Source organism: Furipterus horrens, unplaced genomic scaffold, assembly GCF_987537825.1.
Source record: "Furipterus horrens unplaced genomic scaffold, mFurHor1.1.pri manual_scaffold_11, whole genome shotgun sequence".
Classification (NCBI taxonomy): domain Eukaryota; kingdom Metazoa; phylum Chordata; class Mammalia; order Chiroptera; family Furipteridae; genus Furipterus; species Furipterus horrens.
In genome coordinates, this window is record NW_028327181.1 from 46,086,483 (window position 1) to 46,104,273 (window position 17,791).

Consider the following 17,791-nt stretch of genomic DNA (forward strand, 5'->3'; position numbering starts at 1 on the left):
TCCACGGCTGGCTCCCTTGCCATCACTGCTTGGGGGCCTGGTGCCAGGAGGCCCCGAGGCCCTGCTGCCGAGTCTGGGCCAGGGCTCAGCCTGCCTGCTCCCTGGCTGCACCTGCTCTCAGACCCACCCTGCTCACCGCCACCCCCCAACCAAATCATGAGGGGCCCTGCTGGATACACTGTTATGGGGATTTGGGAACATGTGAAACATGCCAACTAAGATTTTCAAAATGTAAAAGCAATACCCTGTTCTTGTGGGACCCTGAGAAAGCCTGAATCTGTGTGTCCAGTTGTGAGTGACACCTGACTCTTGGAGTCTTTCCCCAAAGAGCTAATTTCTAGAAAAGAAAGGCACATCACTTCAAAGCGTGGCGGGGATGAGTGGAATCCCAGCACAGGCGAGGACAGGCCTGGTTCCCTAGTCGCCATTCAGTCTTCATGCAAATATCAACAGCAGACTCTGAGCTGCCAGTTCCCCCAGCTTCCAGCTTCTGCGGGCCAGAGCCGACATCGTAAGACACGTATGACTCAAGGCTGGCCCCAGGGTACGCACAGGTGACACTAGATTCAGCCACACTTCAGGGCCACTGGTCCTGCAGCCCTGGAGAGCCCAGCCTACAGCACTGCGAGGTTTGAGGGAAGTGGTGTGGGCCCTGGTGTCCCGCGACCTCACCCAGAACAGCTCCTCTTGCTTTTTACACTGTGCAGCTGTGTGTCTGCAACTGAATGAAGCAGCTTTTTTTTTTTAAGGGTTCTACTGCTGACCTTTTTGAAACTCACTGGTCTACATGGACCTCCACATTAGGATTACTTCTGAAGCTTGCCACTGAGTAGGTCAGAGGATTGAGACAGACCCACATCCCACTCCAAACCTGGGCTTCCCTTAATGCACACAAAGGCCTACAATGCTCTGGGGCCTCTTCTCCCAAGCGCTTCAGGTCAGGAGCTGCGCCTGCACAGCAGCCCGTCTCCAGGCGCCGAGCCCACATGCCATACTGCTCTGCGCTGGCTGGGGACGTTCTCTTGGGACAGCAGTGAGCCACCAGTCAGACCTGAGGAATGGCAAGGGTCCTGTCTTGGAGTGTGACAGTCCCTGCAGTGCTCAGGGACAGGAAGCCAGGGAGCAGGGTGATGAGGAGCAGCCCAGGCTACAACAGGCCCAAGGCTTCATGCTCAGTGCAATGCACCACACACGCAGCTGTGAAGCACCCCCCCACCCAAAGCTGTGCACCCAGAAAAGGACCCTCAGGGTGCAGCCAGTTCCTTTGGGGCTCATTCCTCCCACAGGGCCAGTCTCTCTGGTGAACACTCTATGAGGACCCCGGGGAAAGGTTCTTTCTGGGTGCAACCCCAGAAAAGCTGTGCTGCTCTTAAGCAACAAGCTTGCTTTGACTTTATGGTGCTGAGGCTGCCTCTACTTTTGCACGAGGCACGATGTGGAAACAACATAAATGAACGATGTAAATACGTACATGTCAGGTCCCACATCAAAAAGCACTAGGGACAGATTCAGTTTCTAGACAACTTCGTCCCCATCCCCCTGGGAGGGGGGGTGGGAATCAGGGAAAAGAAGAGCACCCAGCCTCATGGGCGCGGCCTGCTCACTGGCTCGGCGTCACTGAGGGTGTCCTGCAGGCCCCACAGGCCTGGCCTGCACACCAAGGGCTTTCTTCCAGCCCTAGACACAGACCAAGCCGGCTGTGGGCTCAGACCCTCCTTTGGGAGACACTCCCAGGGTATGCCTAAGTTCTCCCTTTCTATCTCTGTTCTAGCCGGCTCCTGGCCAGCGTAACAGGTTCTCCCAGTGTGCGCTGCTGCAGAGGTCTTCCCAGTGACTTTCTGGCCTTCTGTCCACAGCCCCAGGAGCCGCCCCACCAAGCCCATCCAGACAAGGTGGCCACTGCGGCAAGGCTGCCCTAGCGGGGCCCAGCAGAGCTGTGTCACCTGTTATTTACAGGCACGGGGAACTCAGGGCAGTTAGTTAAGTCTCAAATGAGTAGAATCTTCAAGAAGGAAACCATAAACCAAAGAACAAATTTTCCTTTGGCTAAACAATGTTTTTCATATTAAAAAAAAAAAAAAATAGCCCAAACTAAGTTTTCAATGAAGCCTAAACCACAACTGGTCACAAGTGGCTTAGTACTGCAGAATAATAAATAAAATATCAACAAAATAAAGTTCTCAAAGAGCAAAACTTTCACCCCACCCTTGGGCTGAAGCCTCTTAGCCAGAGGATGGGGGAGCCTGGCACCCCACGGAGGATGGCCTGTGGGTGTGTGAGGAGCTGTGCTGTCCGGCCCTGAGGCCACGTCAGCGTCCCCTGGGTCGGAGCCTGGCTCTGCATGTTTCTCCTGCTGCCCTTAACCGGGGTGGGGGGGCTGGTGAGCAGTCTGCAGCGAGGGGCCGTGTGGTCTGAGGCTTGGCCCTCCTGGAGAACTGGGGTGTCCAGGCTGAGTTCCACTGTCCTCCTGGTCACTTTAAAACAGACAGACGTGTCCCAGTCAGCTCCTCAGTCTCCTCGCCCGTTTTCTTTATAGCACCGCCTTTAGTAGCACCCAGAGAAAAACTTCTGCTTTGTTAAAAAAGTACTGGTAAAGCACCCCCGTCACGTGTGGTCACCTTGCCCTGCTGAGCTGTTTTCCTAAGCCACACCCAGTGAGGGGCCAGCTCCCTGCGTACCCCAGCCCAGCCCTGTCTCAGCCCTGGACCAGGTGGGGGTTCTGCAGCACCGGGAGACCCTGCTTGTCAGCAGCTTCTGGTTGTCAAGCCTGCCTCTCGACAGAGGGCAAGAGGGGTTTCCCCAGAGAACGTGCAGTGCACAGAGCATTCAACATGCATACTGACCGGGGCCTGAGCCCACCCATGAGCTGGCTCTGCGGGCCGGCTCACCAAGTTGGGAGGGGAGCTCCCCTCTGCCAGGGGTCAAGTCTGTTGCAAGGTTATAGGGCCAGCTAGCTCCCCAGAACAGGTTAGAGTAATTTCACTCAGATGATGGATGTGCTTGCTGGAGTATCAGGCATTAAATCAAGTCACAATGAAACAAGGAGCTTGCTATGGAGGTGTGAGCAGTGCATGCACGCAGCACCCTCTTGAGGGTGGCAGGTGGGTGGATGGTAAGAGGTGGTTTACCTACATGACAAGGGACCTGGAAGCGGGCTCGTTTCAGTTATCCCATGAGACCTGCTCAATTACGGACTGTCAGAGGAAAGAGCAAAAAGTAAGACACAATAAATCCTAAATGCAACATGCTCATCACTACCCAACCCCCTCCCATCCTTCCTTGGGGGAGGTGGCAGCGGGGCAGGGACTCATCGCTGGAGCTCTGCTACTACGAGGTTGGGGGGAAGGGGTCAGGCAGCTTTCTCTCTCAAAGGCAGGCAGTGGCAGTCTTCAACTAGGGGAGTGCAAGGTGGAATTCACTCCGTGCCCTGCTCCCCACTGGCCCTCCCACTGTAGCTGTCAGAGCTGGTTCCACTGCTGCACAGGGAGACAGGAAACTCAAAGGCCCGGCAGGGTGAGCATGTGGGGCCAGGCGGGCACTAGGACCCTGGGGACCTCCCACTGCTGCCTGTCCTGGGCTCACTCCTGCTCCTCTCCCAACCTCAGAGAGCCCCACATTTCCCAGCCCTGGATCCTGGACTCACCTTGGACCTGATGTTTCTGAGCTGCCGACTGACACAGGATCTGTCCTTTTTTAAGAAGTCAGGGTTGCTTTTAGATTTCATTATATCTGAAGGAACAGACAGACCCATTACTTTGTTTTCTCAAGTCCTCTGGAACTGTATCGAATCTAAAAATTTCCCAAGCTGATTTTATCACCGTGAACTTGACATTTCCTTTAACAACTTGTAGAGAATTCAAAGCCAATAACCACAAAACATACTAGATCTTTTTCGGAACAACTCAAAGCACAACTAGAGGACATCTATGTGGGGGATACTCAGCCAGGCCCTCCATGGGTCTGAGGTGAGGCAACGCTTGCTGTCTGTGGGGTCGGCCAGGACACCTCCATACAGAGCTGCACCTACTGCTGAGCAGACCAGCTGTCCCCGTGGTTCATTTACACCCTTCCTTTGAGGACCCAGGACCGTGGTAAACAAAAGAGCAAGACCAAGTCCTTCTCATAACCCACCTCCAGCAACAACCATGAACAGTTTGGCGTACGGCCCTCTAAACTTCTTGAAAGTGACCGCTTGAACAACTACCCCCGGGCCATACCACATGTCCTGGTGTGCGGTTTTTTTTTTAAAAAAAATCTATTTATTGATCTCTAGCCATATCAAAACATAAATATCTGACTTCTTTTTTTAAAAAACAATTTTTATTTTGCTGGGTCCTTTGTTGTCTCCTGCATAGCCTTCGCCTTGAAGCCTATATTGTCAGATGGCAGAATCGCTGCCCCCGCTTTTGTTGTTGCTTCCGTTTTCAGGAAACAGCTTTTCTGTCCCCTTTACTTTTTCAGTCTCTATGTGTCTCTGGATCTGAAGTGAGTCTCTTGTAGGCAGCATACGGGAGGGTCTTGTTTTGTTACCCATTCAGCCATCATGTGTTTTTAATTATAGAGCATTTAATCAATTTGCATTCAAAATAATTATAGATACATAGGTATTTATTGCCATTTTATTATTAGTATTTTTGATCCTATTTTTCTTCTTAAAGAAAAGCCATCAACATTTCTTGTAATACTGGTTTGGTGATCATGAACTTTTTTAGCTTTTGCTTGTCTGGGAAATTCTTTTTCTGCCCTTCCATTCTAAATGATAGCTTCGCTGGGTATTCTTGGTTGTACGTCCTTGCTTTTCATCCCTTTGATATTTCTTACCAGTCCCTTCTGGCTTCGAAAGTTTCTATTGAGAAATCAGCTGACAGTCTTATGGAAGCTCCCTTGTAGTAACTAACTGCTTTTCTCTTGCTGCTTTTAAGATTCTCTTTCTGTCTTTAACCTTTGGTATTTTAATCACGCTGTGTCTTGGTGTGGGCCTTTCACCTTGTTTGGGACTCTCTGTGCTTCCTGGACTTATATGTCTATTTCCTTCACCAGGTTAGGGAAGTTTTTTGCCATTTTTTCAAATAGCTTTTCAATTCCTTACTTTATCCTCCCTCCTTCTGGCACCCCTATCATGCAAATGTTGGTATGTGTAAGGTTATCCCAGAAACTCCTTACAGTATTGTCAATTTTTGCATTCCTTTTTCTTTCTGCTGTCCTGATGGGGTGTTTTCTGCCTCATTATCTTCCAGTCGCTGATATGATTCTTTGCTTCCTTCATCTACTCCACTGTTGATTCCTTATAACATATTCTTCATTTCGGTTAGTGTATTCTTCACTTTTGACTGGTTCTTTTATGGTTTCTATCTCGAGTTTTATGTTTACTATGTCTCTGTTGAAGTTCTAAGTTTATCTACTGTTCCCCAGAGCATCCTTAAAACCAGTGTTTTGAACTCTGCATCCAGTAGATTGCTCGTCTCCATTTTGTTTAGTTCTTTTTCTGGAGTTTTGTTCTCTTCTTTCATTTGGGCCATGTTTTTTTGGTCCTCATTTTGGCTGCCTCCCTGTGTTTGTTTCTATGCATTAGGTAGAGCTGCTACATCTCCCAGTCTTGGCAGAGTGGCCTAGTGTAATAGGTGTCCTGTAGGCCCCTTGTGGCACAGCCCCCCTTGTTAAGAGGAACCTGGAACTCCAAGAATGCCCCCTGTGTGGGCTGCGTGCACCCTCCTGTTGTAGTTGAGCCTTGACTAATGTTGGCACATCGATGGGAGGGGTTTTCCCCAAGACCAATGGGCTGGGAGTACTGGCTTGCAGTACAGGGGAGAATGTGCTGTCCAGGGGCCTACTCCACAGAACAGGACTCACTTCAGCAGGGCTCTGGTGCCCATTGAGTCTGGCCCTTGAGTGTGTTGCCTGTGGAGGTGGTTGCCTGGTGCTCCAGTGTGGTGTGAAGCTGTCTACTTGGTGCACTTACCACAGACAGCACTGCCTGTGCCCTGCCCAGGGCCACTTAGCATGAGCTACACAGTGACCTGCAGATGGCTGTTACTTGTGCTGGGCTAGAAGATGCCTTGGAGAGACCAAACTGTGAATCCAAGCTGGCTGACACTAGTGCCAAGCCTCGGGACACTTACCAAGAGGCATGGGGCATGCCAAGGCCAGATGCTGTTTTTTGGGGGGTTGTGAACCTTTGAAGGACTTTTTAGCAAAGTGTGCAGCATAAGCCAAGACAGGCTGTTTGTATGGAAAAGCCACTGGAAATGGCTTGGGTGGACCTGCAAATTGGGTGGGGCAGGATTCTCAGGGAACCACTGTGGTGGGGGGAACAGCCAGGTTAATGAGACTCAGATATGGCACCCACCTGTGGGTGGAGATATCAGCAAAGGGATAATGGCCTCTGGCAGCACTTCTGTCTGGGAGAAAGCTTACCCTCCAACTCTAGACCCAAAGCCAGACAATGCAGTTCCTCCCTGCATGTCTCTGGCATCTTCTGAGCTGCTGCCCCAGTGCTGGAGCTCAGAGGGAGTGAGTCCAGGTAAGTCTTTAAGAACTGCCTGGGACTCCAGAAGCCCTCTTTCTTACTCAGCCTCAATCCCCACTGGTTTTTACAGCCAGAAGTTATTGGGATTTTTCTTTCCAGCAATGGAACCCTGGCTGGGCCAGGAGTGAAGAGACTCCTCAGGGGGGACCCCCGCATCAGAGATATCCGCCCCAATTTTTATCTGTCACACATGGGTATTAATCGGTACGGTCTGCATCTCTATCCCTCCTACTAGTTTCAATATGACTTCTTCAGATTTTTAGTTATAGAACTTCTGTTCGGCCTTTCGGTGGTTCTGAATAATGGTTATTCTATAGTTCAGTTATAATTTTTGTTGTTGCTTCTTTTTCTTTTTTAAAAGTATATTTTACTGATTATGCTGTTATAGTTGTCCCAATTTCTTTTCTCTTTGCTCCCCTCTGCCCAGTAAACCCCTTTCCTTCAGCAATCCCCCACCCCTTTAGTTCATGTCCATGGGTCGTGCATGTAAGTTCTTTGGCTTCACCCTTTCCTATATTATTCTTAACATCCCCCTGTCTATTTTGTACCAACCAATTATACTTCTTAGTCCCTGCACCATTTCCCCATTTCTTCCCCTCCCCCTCCTAGCTGATAACCCTCTACCTGTGAGTCCCCATACCTACGAGTCTGTTCTTATTTGGGTTGTTTAGTTTGGTTTTGTTTTTATTTTTTTAGGTTCTGTTGTTGATAGTTGTGAGTTTGCTATCATTTTATTGTTCATAGTTTTGATCATCTTTTTCTTAATTAAGTCCCTTTAATATTTCATATAATGATGGCCTGATGATAATGAACTCCTTTAGCTTTGCCTTGTCTGGGAAACACTTTATCTGCTCTCCCATTCTAAAATGATAGCTTTGCTGGACAGAGTAATCTTGGTTGTAGGTCTTTGCTTTTCATCACTTTGAATACTTCTTGCCAGTACCTTATGGCCTACAAAGTTTCTTTTGAGAAATCAACTGACGGTCTTACAGGAACACTTTTGTAGGTAACTCTCTTTTCTCTTGCCGCTTTTAAGATTCTCTCCTTATCTTTAACATTTGGCATTTTAAATATGATGTGTCTTGGTGTGGTCCTCTTTGGGTCTAGCTTGTTTGGGACTCTCTGTGCTTCCTGGACTTATATGTCTATCTCCTTTGCCAAATTAGGGATGTTTTCATTATATTTTTACTTAAGTCTTCAAATTCTTGCTCTTTTTATTTTCAAACTTCAGATGCTGACACGTTTAAAATTGTCCCAGAGGTTCCTAAGCCTCTCTTCATTTTTATCAAGTCTTGTTTCCTTATTCTGTACTGGCTGACTGTTTATTTCTTCCTTATGTTCCAAATGAACCCCAGTTTCCTTCCCTTCATCACTAGTTTTGTGTGGATTTTCCTTTGTTTCACTTAACATAGCCTTCACTTCTTCTCTTCTGAGTTTGCTGCATTCAAGCATATCTGTCAAGTCTGTGAGCATCTTTATCACCAGTGTTTTGAACTCTATGTCTGTTAGGGTGGCTATCTCCTTGTCACTTAGTTCTCCCACTGGAACCTTTATCTATTCCCCCTTTTGGGCCATACCTCTCTGTCTCCTCAACTTGACAGGCCCCTGTGTTTATGTCTTAGGTAGAGCTGTCGCACCTGTTATGTTGTAAGAGGTGGAGCATTAGGTATTCATCAGTGCTAGATGACCCATTTTACCATGTTGTGGTGCTGTATGTGGGGGAGGGGTCTGGGAGGGAACAATGCTACTTGCTCAACACTCGCCCCTTTGCCAGTCACTTTACCCGCTTCCCTTATGAGACTGGCACCTCTCTAGCTGTGGCCCTGGCCATGGTTCCCAAAGTGGGTGGGTCTGTGGACATTCTAGGACCTCGGGGGCCCTCTAAATAAACGGACTTTGCTGAGAGATCGGCAGTTTCTTTCTCCACCTCAACCCCCACTGGTTTTCACAGTCAGAAGCAATGAGGCTTCATTTTTCTGGTGCTGGAACCATAAGCTGTGTGGTCTGGTCTGGTACTGGAAGTGCTCCCCAGGTGTCCCTACTTTTTTAAACGTGTGACTGCGCTTTCTGCCAAAAGGCCACAGTCACTGTCATCACTGCCTCACTACCACGTCCTCTCCGCCCTGGCTCTGCCCCCTCTACCAGTCTGGATGAGTATTTCTTCTTTATATCTTTTGTTTGTTGGACTTCCATGCAGCTTGATTTTCTGGAACCTCTGGTTGTCTCCAGTTTTGAGGCAGTTGCATTGCTTCTTAGTTGTGGAGGGACACGCAGTGTGTCTACCTATGCCTCCATCTTGGCAGGAAGTCTGGCTGTAATTTTGATGTGGTTGTGGAAGGAGATAAGCACTGTGTTTACTGATGCCACCATCTTGACCGGATGTCCTTGATCTAATCTCTTTTAAGAACTGCATAGTATTTTTTAAATGAATTTATTTATTTATATTTATTTATTTTTAGAGAGAGGGGAAGGCAGAGAGAAAGAGGGATGGAAACATCAATGTGTGGTTACCAAGTGGGGACTTGGCTCGCCACCCAGGCACGTGCCCTGATTGAGAATCAAACCTGTGAACCTTTGGTTCACAGGCTGGCACTCAATCCACTGAGTCATACCAGCCAGGGCAGAACTGCATAGCATTTCATTGTGTAGTGATGTTACAGTTTAAACAGGTCTGTTTGATGAAAGCAGAAGATGTTTAAGTGGAATCAGATTTTTACTCCTGTATACTGTGTTAAATATCCTTGCTGGCACATTTCTATGCACCTGTTTTTTCATAAGTTATATTGGCAGGTCACAGGATGTACACATTCTTTCCCTAATTCTAAGCCATCCACTCTCACTGTCTCCTTGCTACCTGAAGCTCCCCTCCGAAGCAGGCACTATTATCCTTTATCTACCCATCCAAAGCTAGCCTATAGTTTGATTTTAATTTCTGCCTCACTGTCTTCCAGAAAGACTGCTACCTTATCATCCCAGCAGCAAGGCAAACAATTTTCTCATCACCCATTCATCAGTGCAGCCACTATCCTTAATCTCTGGCTAGCTGAGAGAAAAAAGTTGGATTTTTTGTATACTAGTGAGCTAGGACATCTTTTCAGTAGGGAACACCCTCCCCTAGCTCCCCCTCCCATGGCCTTCTGCAGATTTTATTGTAAAACCATAGGATCAAGAAACTAGTAAGAGCCTCCTCCACCAGACTGTTGAGTTCTTTAGGAAAGTAAAAAAATGTAACCTATCATTACTATAAAAATATACGCTGATGGTGTGATTTCCCCTCAAGGCAATCAGCACAGTGTCTGCCACCAGTGTACCTACAGGAAAACAGTTTCCCACACCAGGGCACCTGCCAGCCATGGACCAGTGCCCTTCTGGTGAGGAAATATAAGTCTAAAATCAGAAACATAAAAATTAATCCTCTGCTCTGACTCAAGCCCCAGTAACTCCATGAACAACCCAGAGCCTGAACTACTCACCATATCCGGACACAGGGGTGTTCTCAGGGGGTTTTTCCCCCAGTGCTTCTGTGGCCGTTTTCAGCTGCTCTTTCAACCTGCTGATGTCACAGTCAGCCTTGGCCCTCACGATGCTGAGCTCTGTGTAGATGTCTTTGTACTTGTCACTAGCGTATTTCTTGTCCTTGAGGATAAAAGAACAGAGCAAACAGTGGTTATAACCAGGCTGGGCAGTCTGTCTCCCTGGGGCTGGAATGCTTCTGGGGACTGCCTGGGGACTGCCATCAGCAGCAGAGAAGGCAGGCTGACCCAGCCTGGTCTTCCAAAAGCAGAATCTGGACACAAACTGGAACAGGCAGAGCTGAGAGTCTCCGTCTGAGCACAGAACAGGATCCCCAGGGGCATAGTGTGGGCTGGTCAAACCTAACCCCCAAAGACCTCCCTATACTCCAGCCTAGAAAACCCTCTCTCTGCCTTAGATTTCTTAAGGGATCCTAGAGGAGACTGGCAGCTGGCCATACTCTCACTTCCCAGGACGACATGTCCCCTGGGTCTCCCTGTCCCACCAAAGCACCCAGGAGTCACGGAGAACGAGGACACAGCGAGACCAGGCAGACTCCTCATTTTTATCATACCTGCATGCAGCTGGTTTTTAGGGGAACTCAATTTTGAAACCACATTCCTCATGAAAATAAAATCTACTCTAGAACAGCCTAAGAAACTCGCTGAGCACAGGGACCTCTGTGAGCCCCTACCCCACCCTGGGCCCACTCTGCAGACCTGCCCCTGCGGTTATGAACCCATACCCGCAATGCCGTCTGTAGCTCATCCTTGAGCGAGCTGATCTCTTGTTTTAGGTACTGTATTTCCGATTCCTTGACTCGCAATAAGACCTAGAACGAGAGAGCAAAAGGACTTCCAGAGTCTTGAAAGCAAAGCCTGAGTTGAGCAGAGAACTCCCCTCCACACAGTGAGGAGCAGGCAACTTTCTTCTCATCCTCACCAACATACAATTGAAAATGCCAGCAAATAAAACGTAAACATGACTAGCAGCTTAAACATTACATATAGATACAGAAAGAAGAAGAAAAGAATTGCTGCAATTCCTCCTAGACCTAAGTATCCTGGTCCTCAGCCTGGGGCCACAGCAATCTCCTGGGAGTGAGCCTGGGACGGCGTCCATGAAGGTGTCCTGTTGAGACTTATTGAATGCACTCTGCCTCTTCCACATCATTTAGGAGGAGATATTTTCATGACGAAATTTGAACTGAATGGGAAGAAATCTAAGTGCTTTTACAAAGGAAGTCTTATACATAGAAATCAATCATTCTATCTTAAGATGAACCTACCCGGTTCTGAATAACAGAGTATTACAGAATCTCAATTAGTCAGTGTCCACAGAGTTACTAAATGATTCATTTTCGGTGGTCAGTGTTGGTGGTGTGGAAGAAGAAGGGAGGAGGGGAGGAAAGTGAGCATGGGGTTAAAGGTCCCTGCAATCTCTCAAGGGGCCCCTCTTCTGCTGTGGGTCCCATGCTCCCTGGAAGCTGTTTTCTTTGGCTGTCCTGAGGGTGATTTGGATCTTTCCTTGTTCTTTCCCTCTTGCTGCCTCCAGGTCTCATCCCTATAATGATTCTATAAGCTATGGGCCACCCCTTGGTCCCCACTGGGAGCCTGTGCAGTGCAGAGCTGGGTGAAGAGGGAGCCTGGCTCCGAGCAGTACCTCTAACTCATAGGCATCCTTGCCCTGCGTGAGGGGTGAGCCAGCAGCCTCCCCGTCAGCATCTCCAGTCAGCAGCGTCCGCAAGCGCGCGATCTCCGCAGCCAGGCGGTTGTTCAGCTCCTGGGGTCAGCAACAACAAAACATGGACACTCAACAGAGATTCTTGGGGTCTCGATCACATAACACAACCAGGAGAGGTTTTCTCACAACACTAAGCAAAAATGAGCACACACAGGCAGCCACGAGCAGTGCTTGTGCATGTGCAGGTGTAACAGCCTACAATTTACGTGGCTGTAGACGCTGTTTGTGTGGGCTCTGTAAGGATTTTGTAGAATCGTGCATGCAGGGTCCCACTATCCTTAATACCTCTTGATCACTATTACTAGTGTTAATCTGTTTCATGGTTTGTCCCACTTGAGTTTCTAAAAGATTAGGCCCTCCTGCTGCCCTCCCACGCACTTCCTCCACCTTCTTTCCAACTGACAAGTGGTCATCTTAGTGACTAAGCGGAGCCAGTCCTGCTGGAGCGCCCTCATACAGGGCGGCCGTGGGCCGGTGGAGGCCTGGAGCCTGAAGCAGGCCAACATGTCTGTCTGCTCAGTGCCTGGGGAGATAAGTGGTGGGTCATGAGAATGGTGGGTACCAATTTGGTACACACAGAGCGTTGATCAAACTAAGCCTACCTCTAGTCTATGCATTAGCCAGCATTTTAAATGCAACCTTATTTTCTGAGAAGCAGGCAGATTTTGAGAATACTCTTGAGAAAAATAAATGTGAACAGTATATGGTCTTGACTGGGAGACATTTAAACATGGTCCTAGCCTTGGGTCCCATGCTTCCTGGAAGCTAACTGTTTTCTTTGGCTGTCCCGGGGGTGATTTGGATCTTTCCTTGTTCTTTCCCTCTTGCTGCCTCCAGGTCTCATCCCAGGCCACACTCAGTGACGACAAAGCAGAAATTCAGAGACAGTCGGGAGAAGAAACTGAGACATCCTAGAGTCCAAATTTAAACAGCTGGTTCATGTAGCAGGCTGGCCACAGCTCCACAGTCTGCAGTGAGTTTCTGTCAACAAGCTGTGAGATGTCAGGTGTTGGGGAGGTGCTTGCAGAAAGTCAGGGCCGCCTTGAAATTAAGGCCTGGCTCCCAGCTCGAGCAAGGGCTCACCTGATTGTGGGCGTTGAGCTCCTGGTTCTCTCGCTGGCACTGCCGTAGGGCCTGCCGCTCCGCCTCCAGTGCCTGGGCGAGGTGGGCATTCTCCAGGCACTTCTGTGAGTATTGCTCGGAGAGAACCTCCAGCTCCCGCTGCACCGACTGCAGCTCCTCCCTGGGGACAGGGCACTTGCTCACTCCTCTGACCCCCCCACCCCCTGGGCCCCCACTGTGAAGCTTGAGGGACGACGAGACAAGAGAAAGAACTGTTGAGCAACACAGAGCAGGCCCTATGCATTTTGCCATCTCAAAAAGTCTGTACCCAGCTAAATAAGAGAAAACTTAAAAAGCACTTCAAGTTTATAGAAATCTATTCTGTGCCCTTCCCTCATCCTCTTTCAAAACTTCCCTTGTGAAGTCAGGAGAGAATTCATTCCCCTTGTGCCAAAACAAACATCTTGTTTCTGAGAAGTGAGATTTGCACTTTGTTTTCAGCTCTAAGTTTTGAGGTAATTGTGTCTGATAACCCAGTACCAGGCTCCATTCACCCACAAAAAATCAAAGCGCTGCGATGTTGTTCTCTGTTACCCTGAACTCCCTGAGAAGGGCTGGATCTCCCATGGGTAGAGCTGAAGACGTGGGAACTCAGGGCAAGGCATCCAGGCCCTGTGTACCTGTCACCTGCTCTAGCTGGGATGAGTGTGCTGCTGTCTACAGGATGCTACCCACTTGGCCCTGGCCCTGAGAGCACTGAACAGGAGCCCTGGAAGAGGCAGGGACCCCAAGTCTTTTATATTGTGAAGACTCTGGTAAAGGCTTGCTCTTCATGACTTTCACAGCAACCAGTTCCAGGGCTCCAAGTGGTGTTAGCTCTGAGAGAGAAAAATCTGAGCAGCTATGCTGCTGTATGCCTTTCAGTCTCTTGCTTATGCAAAGAAAATCAGCACACATGCTTTTGAAAAAACGTAGGGCACAGGGCCACCCCTGCCACACATAGTCATGAAGTGTCAGGCATCAGACCCCAGACCAGATTCTCTTCTTGTGAGCTACTGAGGCGGCAGCAGCTGACGGAGAGAATAAATTCCAGGCATGGCCTGAGAGCAGTCCTGAGAAATGGCTATTAGTTATAAAATTTCCTTTGCTGCAGAGTTTAGTGATTAGTTTCTGTTTGTTTGTTTTAGTAATAGGAAGCCCTCGGGCCCTCAGAGCCAGTGGCTTGCTGACCCTCAACGCACTCGGCCCCTCCGGAAAAAAGGCTCTGAGCTGCCCTCCGCACCCATGGGCCTACACCAATGCCACCCTCAGGACCCCCATCTGTGTAGCTCCTACTAAAAGACAGAAAAGGCACCCTTTCCCCTCTACAGGGCCACCCACCAGACCCTCCCAAAGGTAGGAACCTGGCTTACAGATACTGTCGCCGCAGGGCCTCGATGTCTGAGTTGATGCTGCTGATCTGGGACCGCTGGCTCTTCTCCAGCTCGCGCTCCATCTCCTCCCGGTGGGCGTTCTTCATGGCTTCAATGGCTGTGGGCAAGGACATGGCCATCAGCACGAACAGACTGGGGGGCCTTAAGGGATGGTGTGATGGCTCCCACAGGTAATGCTTAACCCACTCACTGTCAGTCAGACCGCCTCTCCCAAACCCATTCTCTGGGTGGATGCAGGTACATTTGTTCTTCTGATGTTACATGAACACCAAACTGATGACATAAATGTCCGTGTTAAATTCAAGCATGAGTTTATAAAACAAGAAAGCTTCCAGGTTAGTATACTTTCCTCCTGGAATAAGCCACTGTGAAGTATAATTACACATAGGGAGGGCAACACGAAGGCAAGGGCACTGTGTGTTCTCAGGACAGAGCGTGTCGGCTCTGTGACAAAGCATTTTCGCCAGGTAGAAGCTACAGTCTGATGTCACTGGCCACTCCGTGCAGAGATCTTAAGCTGACAGGTGTCTGTCAGAGGGGATGCCACCCACGGTACTGATGTGGCTGGGGGAGTCTCATGTATAAGTGGGTGAGTTGGAGGTCACAGAGAGTTGGAGTGCTGGCTCTAGGCTTGCAAGCTGTAAAAGGGCTCCTAAAACTAGCCTTTTCTGCAGAAAATTGTAAAAGAAAAATTTTCTTGGGGGATCCAACATGGTGTTGGGATAGGTGAAAGTTACACTCACATCCTCCCCAGTCCAAACTGGAATTAAATTAAATGATAGGACAAGCAACCTGAGTAACTACTGAAGACTAGCTGAACAGAAAGAAGTCTTATAACCAAGGATTTACAGAAGAAGCCACAGTGAAACTGGTAAAAAGAGCAGAGACACGAAATCTGAAGGGCTATCCCAGCTGCAAAGGTCCTCTCTGAGGAGTGCGTCTCAACCCCATGCCGGGCTCCCCAGCCCAGAGCACCAGCTCTGGGAACAGGAGCCCATGTAACGTCTGGCTGTGAAAGTCAGTGGGCACTCGTCTGCCAGGGAGAGAAAGGAGTCCACTAGAAACCCAGGCCCGCTCACTCAAAGGCCAGGTACAAAATATCATTTGTGGCCATTCACCCTGGTCTCCAGCAGAGGGAGAGCAGACTGAAGTGAACTGGACTTATGCGAGGACAGACTGGGTTGGGTGGCTCCAGGGAGAAAGCAAAAGGAACAGCCACCAGGGTCCCCGAGACGCCATCTTTCCTGGGCTGGGCAGCGCCCCCCCACACCATATAGCATCAGCTTACAGGATTGTAGTAACAGGCCCCACCCTCCTGACTCCCTGTCCTCGCACCAGACTGCGCTCACGGCCACAGAGAAAGTAGCCTAAGTCCGTGGTGCAGACTTTCCTGAAGGGCTCTGAGGATGAACCCAGGGTGGGTGTCAAGGACTGAACTGTATGGCTTTGGGGCGGGGACCATCCCCCACCCCCAAGATCCACTAATACTGTCCTCACAACTCCCCACAGCCTCACCCTGCCAGACTCATGCCCTGCAAAGATAGTCAGCTGGCCATGGCCAGCCTGGCCTTCGGTGTATACTCTCTTGGGAAAACTCTCGAGGAGATCAGGACAGACTCAAGGACAGACTAAGCTGTGTGGCTCTAGGGTGAAGGCCATTTCCCCCTACATGTCCAACTGGTGCTGCTGATCCTGTACAGGGCCCTCCTATCATACGGTGAAATCTTGGTGTCTCTGGGCCTGAAGAACTGCTGGCTGGCCTCAGCACCAGCAGATGACTCCCTGAGACCCCACCCCACCACAAAACCCACAGGCACCCGGTGGGTGGAGGCTGGCCTTGGTATACCCTGAGACTTTTGCTGAATAGCCTCAGCTCCAGCACTGGTGCTGATTTTGAATCTGTATCAGTCTTGTGAACACCACTTACCTGTTCCTTCTGTCAGAAAACTCAACATATGTAGAGGCTTTTTCAGTGACTGAACTGATAGTTAACCAGCAGGTAGAGGCAGATCTTGAGGTGCCTTGGGACTTTTGCTGACCTGCCCCCAGGCTTAGTCCTGGTAGAGGCTGGTCCTGGTTGGCAGCGTGGCCTCTCCCATGTATACCCAGGCCCAGGAGAGGAGCCACAAACTGGAAATCAATTTGTAGCACCAAACAGGTAGCCCTGACATTGACCTGCACCACAGTCCCTCCCAAGAGGCCCCAGAACCAATATACCAGGTGGAGGAATTCAGACCACAGAGCAGGAAACAATTAACTTCACAAGCAGCACACCCAAAGGGAGATCTTGGCAAACAATGACAGCTGGGGTGAATTCTGCTAGTGGGGTCAGTCCCCACAGAGCAACTCGTACGTACACTGTGGTTGGGGTTGATCCTCATAGTTAGCCAGCCCGAGGGTCAACCACACCAACGGATGAGCCAATCAAGACTCAACAACAACAGGGGTGACATAACCCATAAAAGGGACATTTCTGGAGCACCTGGCTCAGGTGACCAAGGAGACTGTGCCACTGAATCCCACAGGACACCCACTACCGAAGGCCACCCTACCAACCGCAAGGCACAGCAGATCTACCTAATACACAGAAACAAATATTAAGAAGTAGCCAAAAGGGGAGACAAAGAAAAATGCCCCAATAAAATAATAGGAGAAAACTCCAGAAAAAGAACTAAATAAAATGGAGGTAGGTGACTTACCAGATACAGAGTTCAAAACAATGCTTATAAGATTGCTCAAAGAACTTAAGAGAAGAATGGATGAACAAAGTGAGAACTTAAAAGAGATAGTAAACATAAAAAAAGGACACAGAAACCAGCAAAATGAACCAGGCATAAATGAAGAATACAATATGTGAATGAAGAACACAGCAGAAAGAATGGCAGGTTAGCTGAAGTGGAAGATCTAATTAGCGATTTGGAAGACAAGGTAGCAGAAAACAATCAGAGCAACAAAAAAAACAAATAAGAATAGTTTAAGACACCTCTGGAACAACATCAAGCATAACAGTATCCGCATCACAAAGATACCAGAAGAAGAGAGTGAACAAGGGGTTGAGAACCTATTTGAAGAAATAATGACTGAAAACTTCCCGCACCTGGTGAAGGAAAAAGACACACAAGCCAGGAAGCACAGAGAGTCCGAAACAAGATGAACCCAAAAAGGCCCACAATAAGAAAAGTCATAATAAAATGCCAAAGGTTAAAGATAAAGAGAGTCTTAAAAGCAGTAAGAGAAAAGAAGACAGTTATCTACAAGGAGAAAAGCTCCCATTAGACTGTCAGCTGATTTCTCAAAAGAAACATTTCAGACCAGAAGGGACTGGCAAGAAATATTCCAAGTGATGAAAAGCAAGGACCTAAAACCAAGATTACTCTACCTAGCAAGGCTAACATTTAAAATTGAAGGGGAAATGAAGAGCTTCCCAGACAAGGTAAAGCTAAAAGAGTTTGTTAACACCAAACCAGCAGTGCAAAAAATGTTGAAGGAACAGGGAGGAGGGGGAGCAGGAGGA

At 48.9% G+C, this 17,791-nt stretch overlaps 1 protein-coding gene across 3 annotated transcripts in view; it reads right to left on the reverse strand.

Annotated features, from left to right (window-relative positions):
- Positions 1-17,791, reverse strand: part of MPRIP (myosin phosphatase Rho interacting protein) — a 163,365-nt gene that overhangs the window by 812 nt on the left and 144,762 nt on the right. For 2 of the 3 annotated variants that reach the window (XM_090291045.1, XM_090291048.1), the window contains 6 exons: positions 14,257-14,374; positions 12,866-13,025; positions 11,702-11,821; positions 10,785-10,871; positions 10,000-10,162; positions 3,644-3,729 (listed from right to left, as the gene is read on the reverse strand). In XM_090291045.1, the coding sequence (XP_090147171.1) occupies positions 3,644-3,729; positions 10,000-10,162; positions 10,785-10,871; positions 11,702-11,821; positions 12,866-13,025; positions 14,257-14,374 (734 nt within the window). Of the gene's footprint in view, positions 1-3,132; positions 3,195-3,643; positions 3,730-9,999; positions 10,163-10,784; positions 10,872-11,701; positions 11,822-12,865; positions 13,026-14,256; positions 14,375-17,791 lie in introns of all 3 variants that reach the window. The other variant, XM_090291046.1, reaches the window with a different exon arrangement.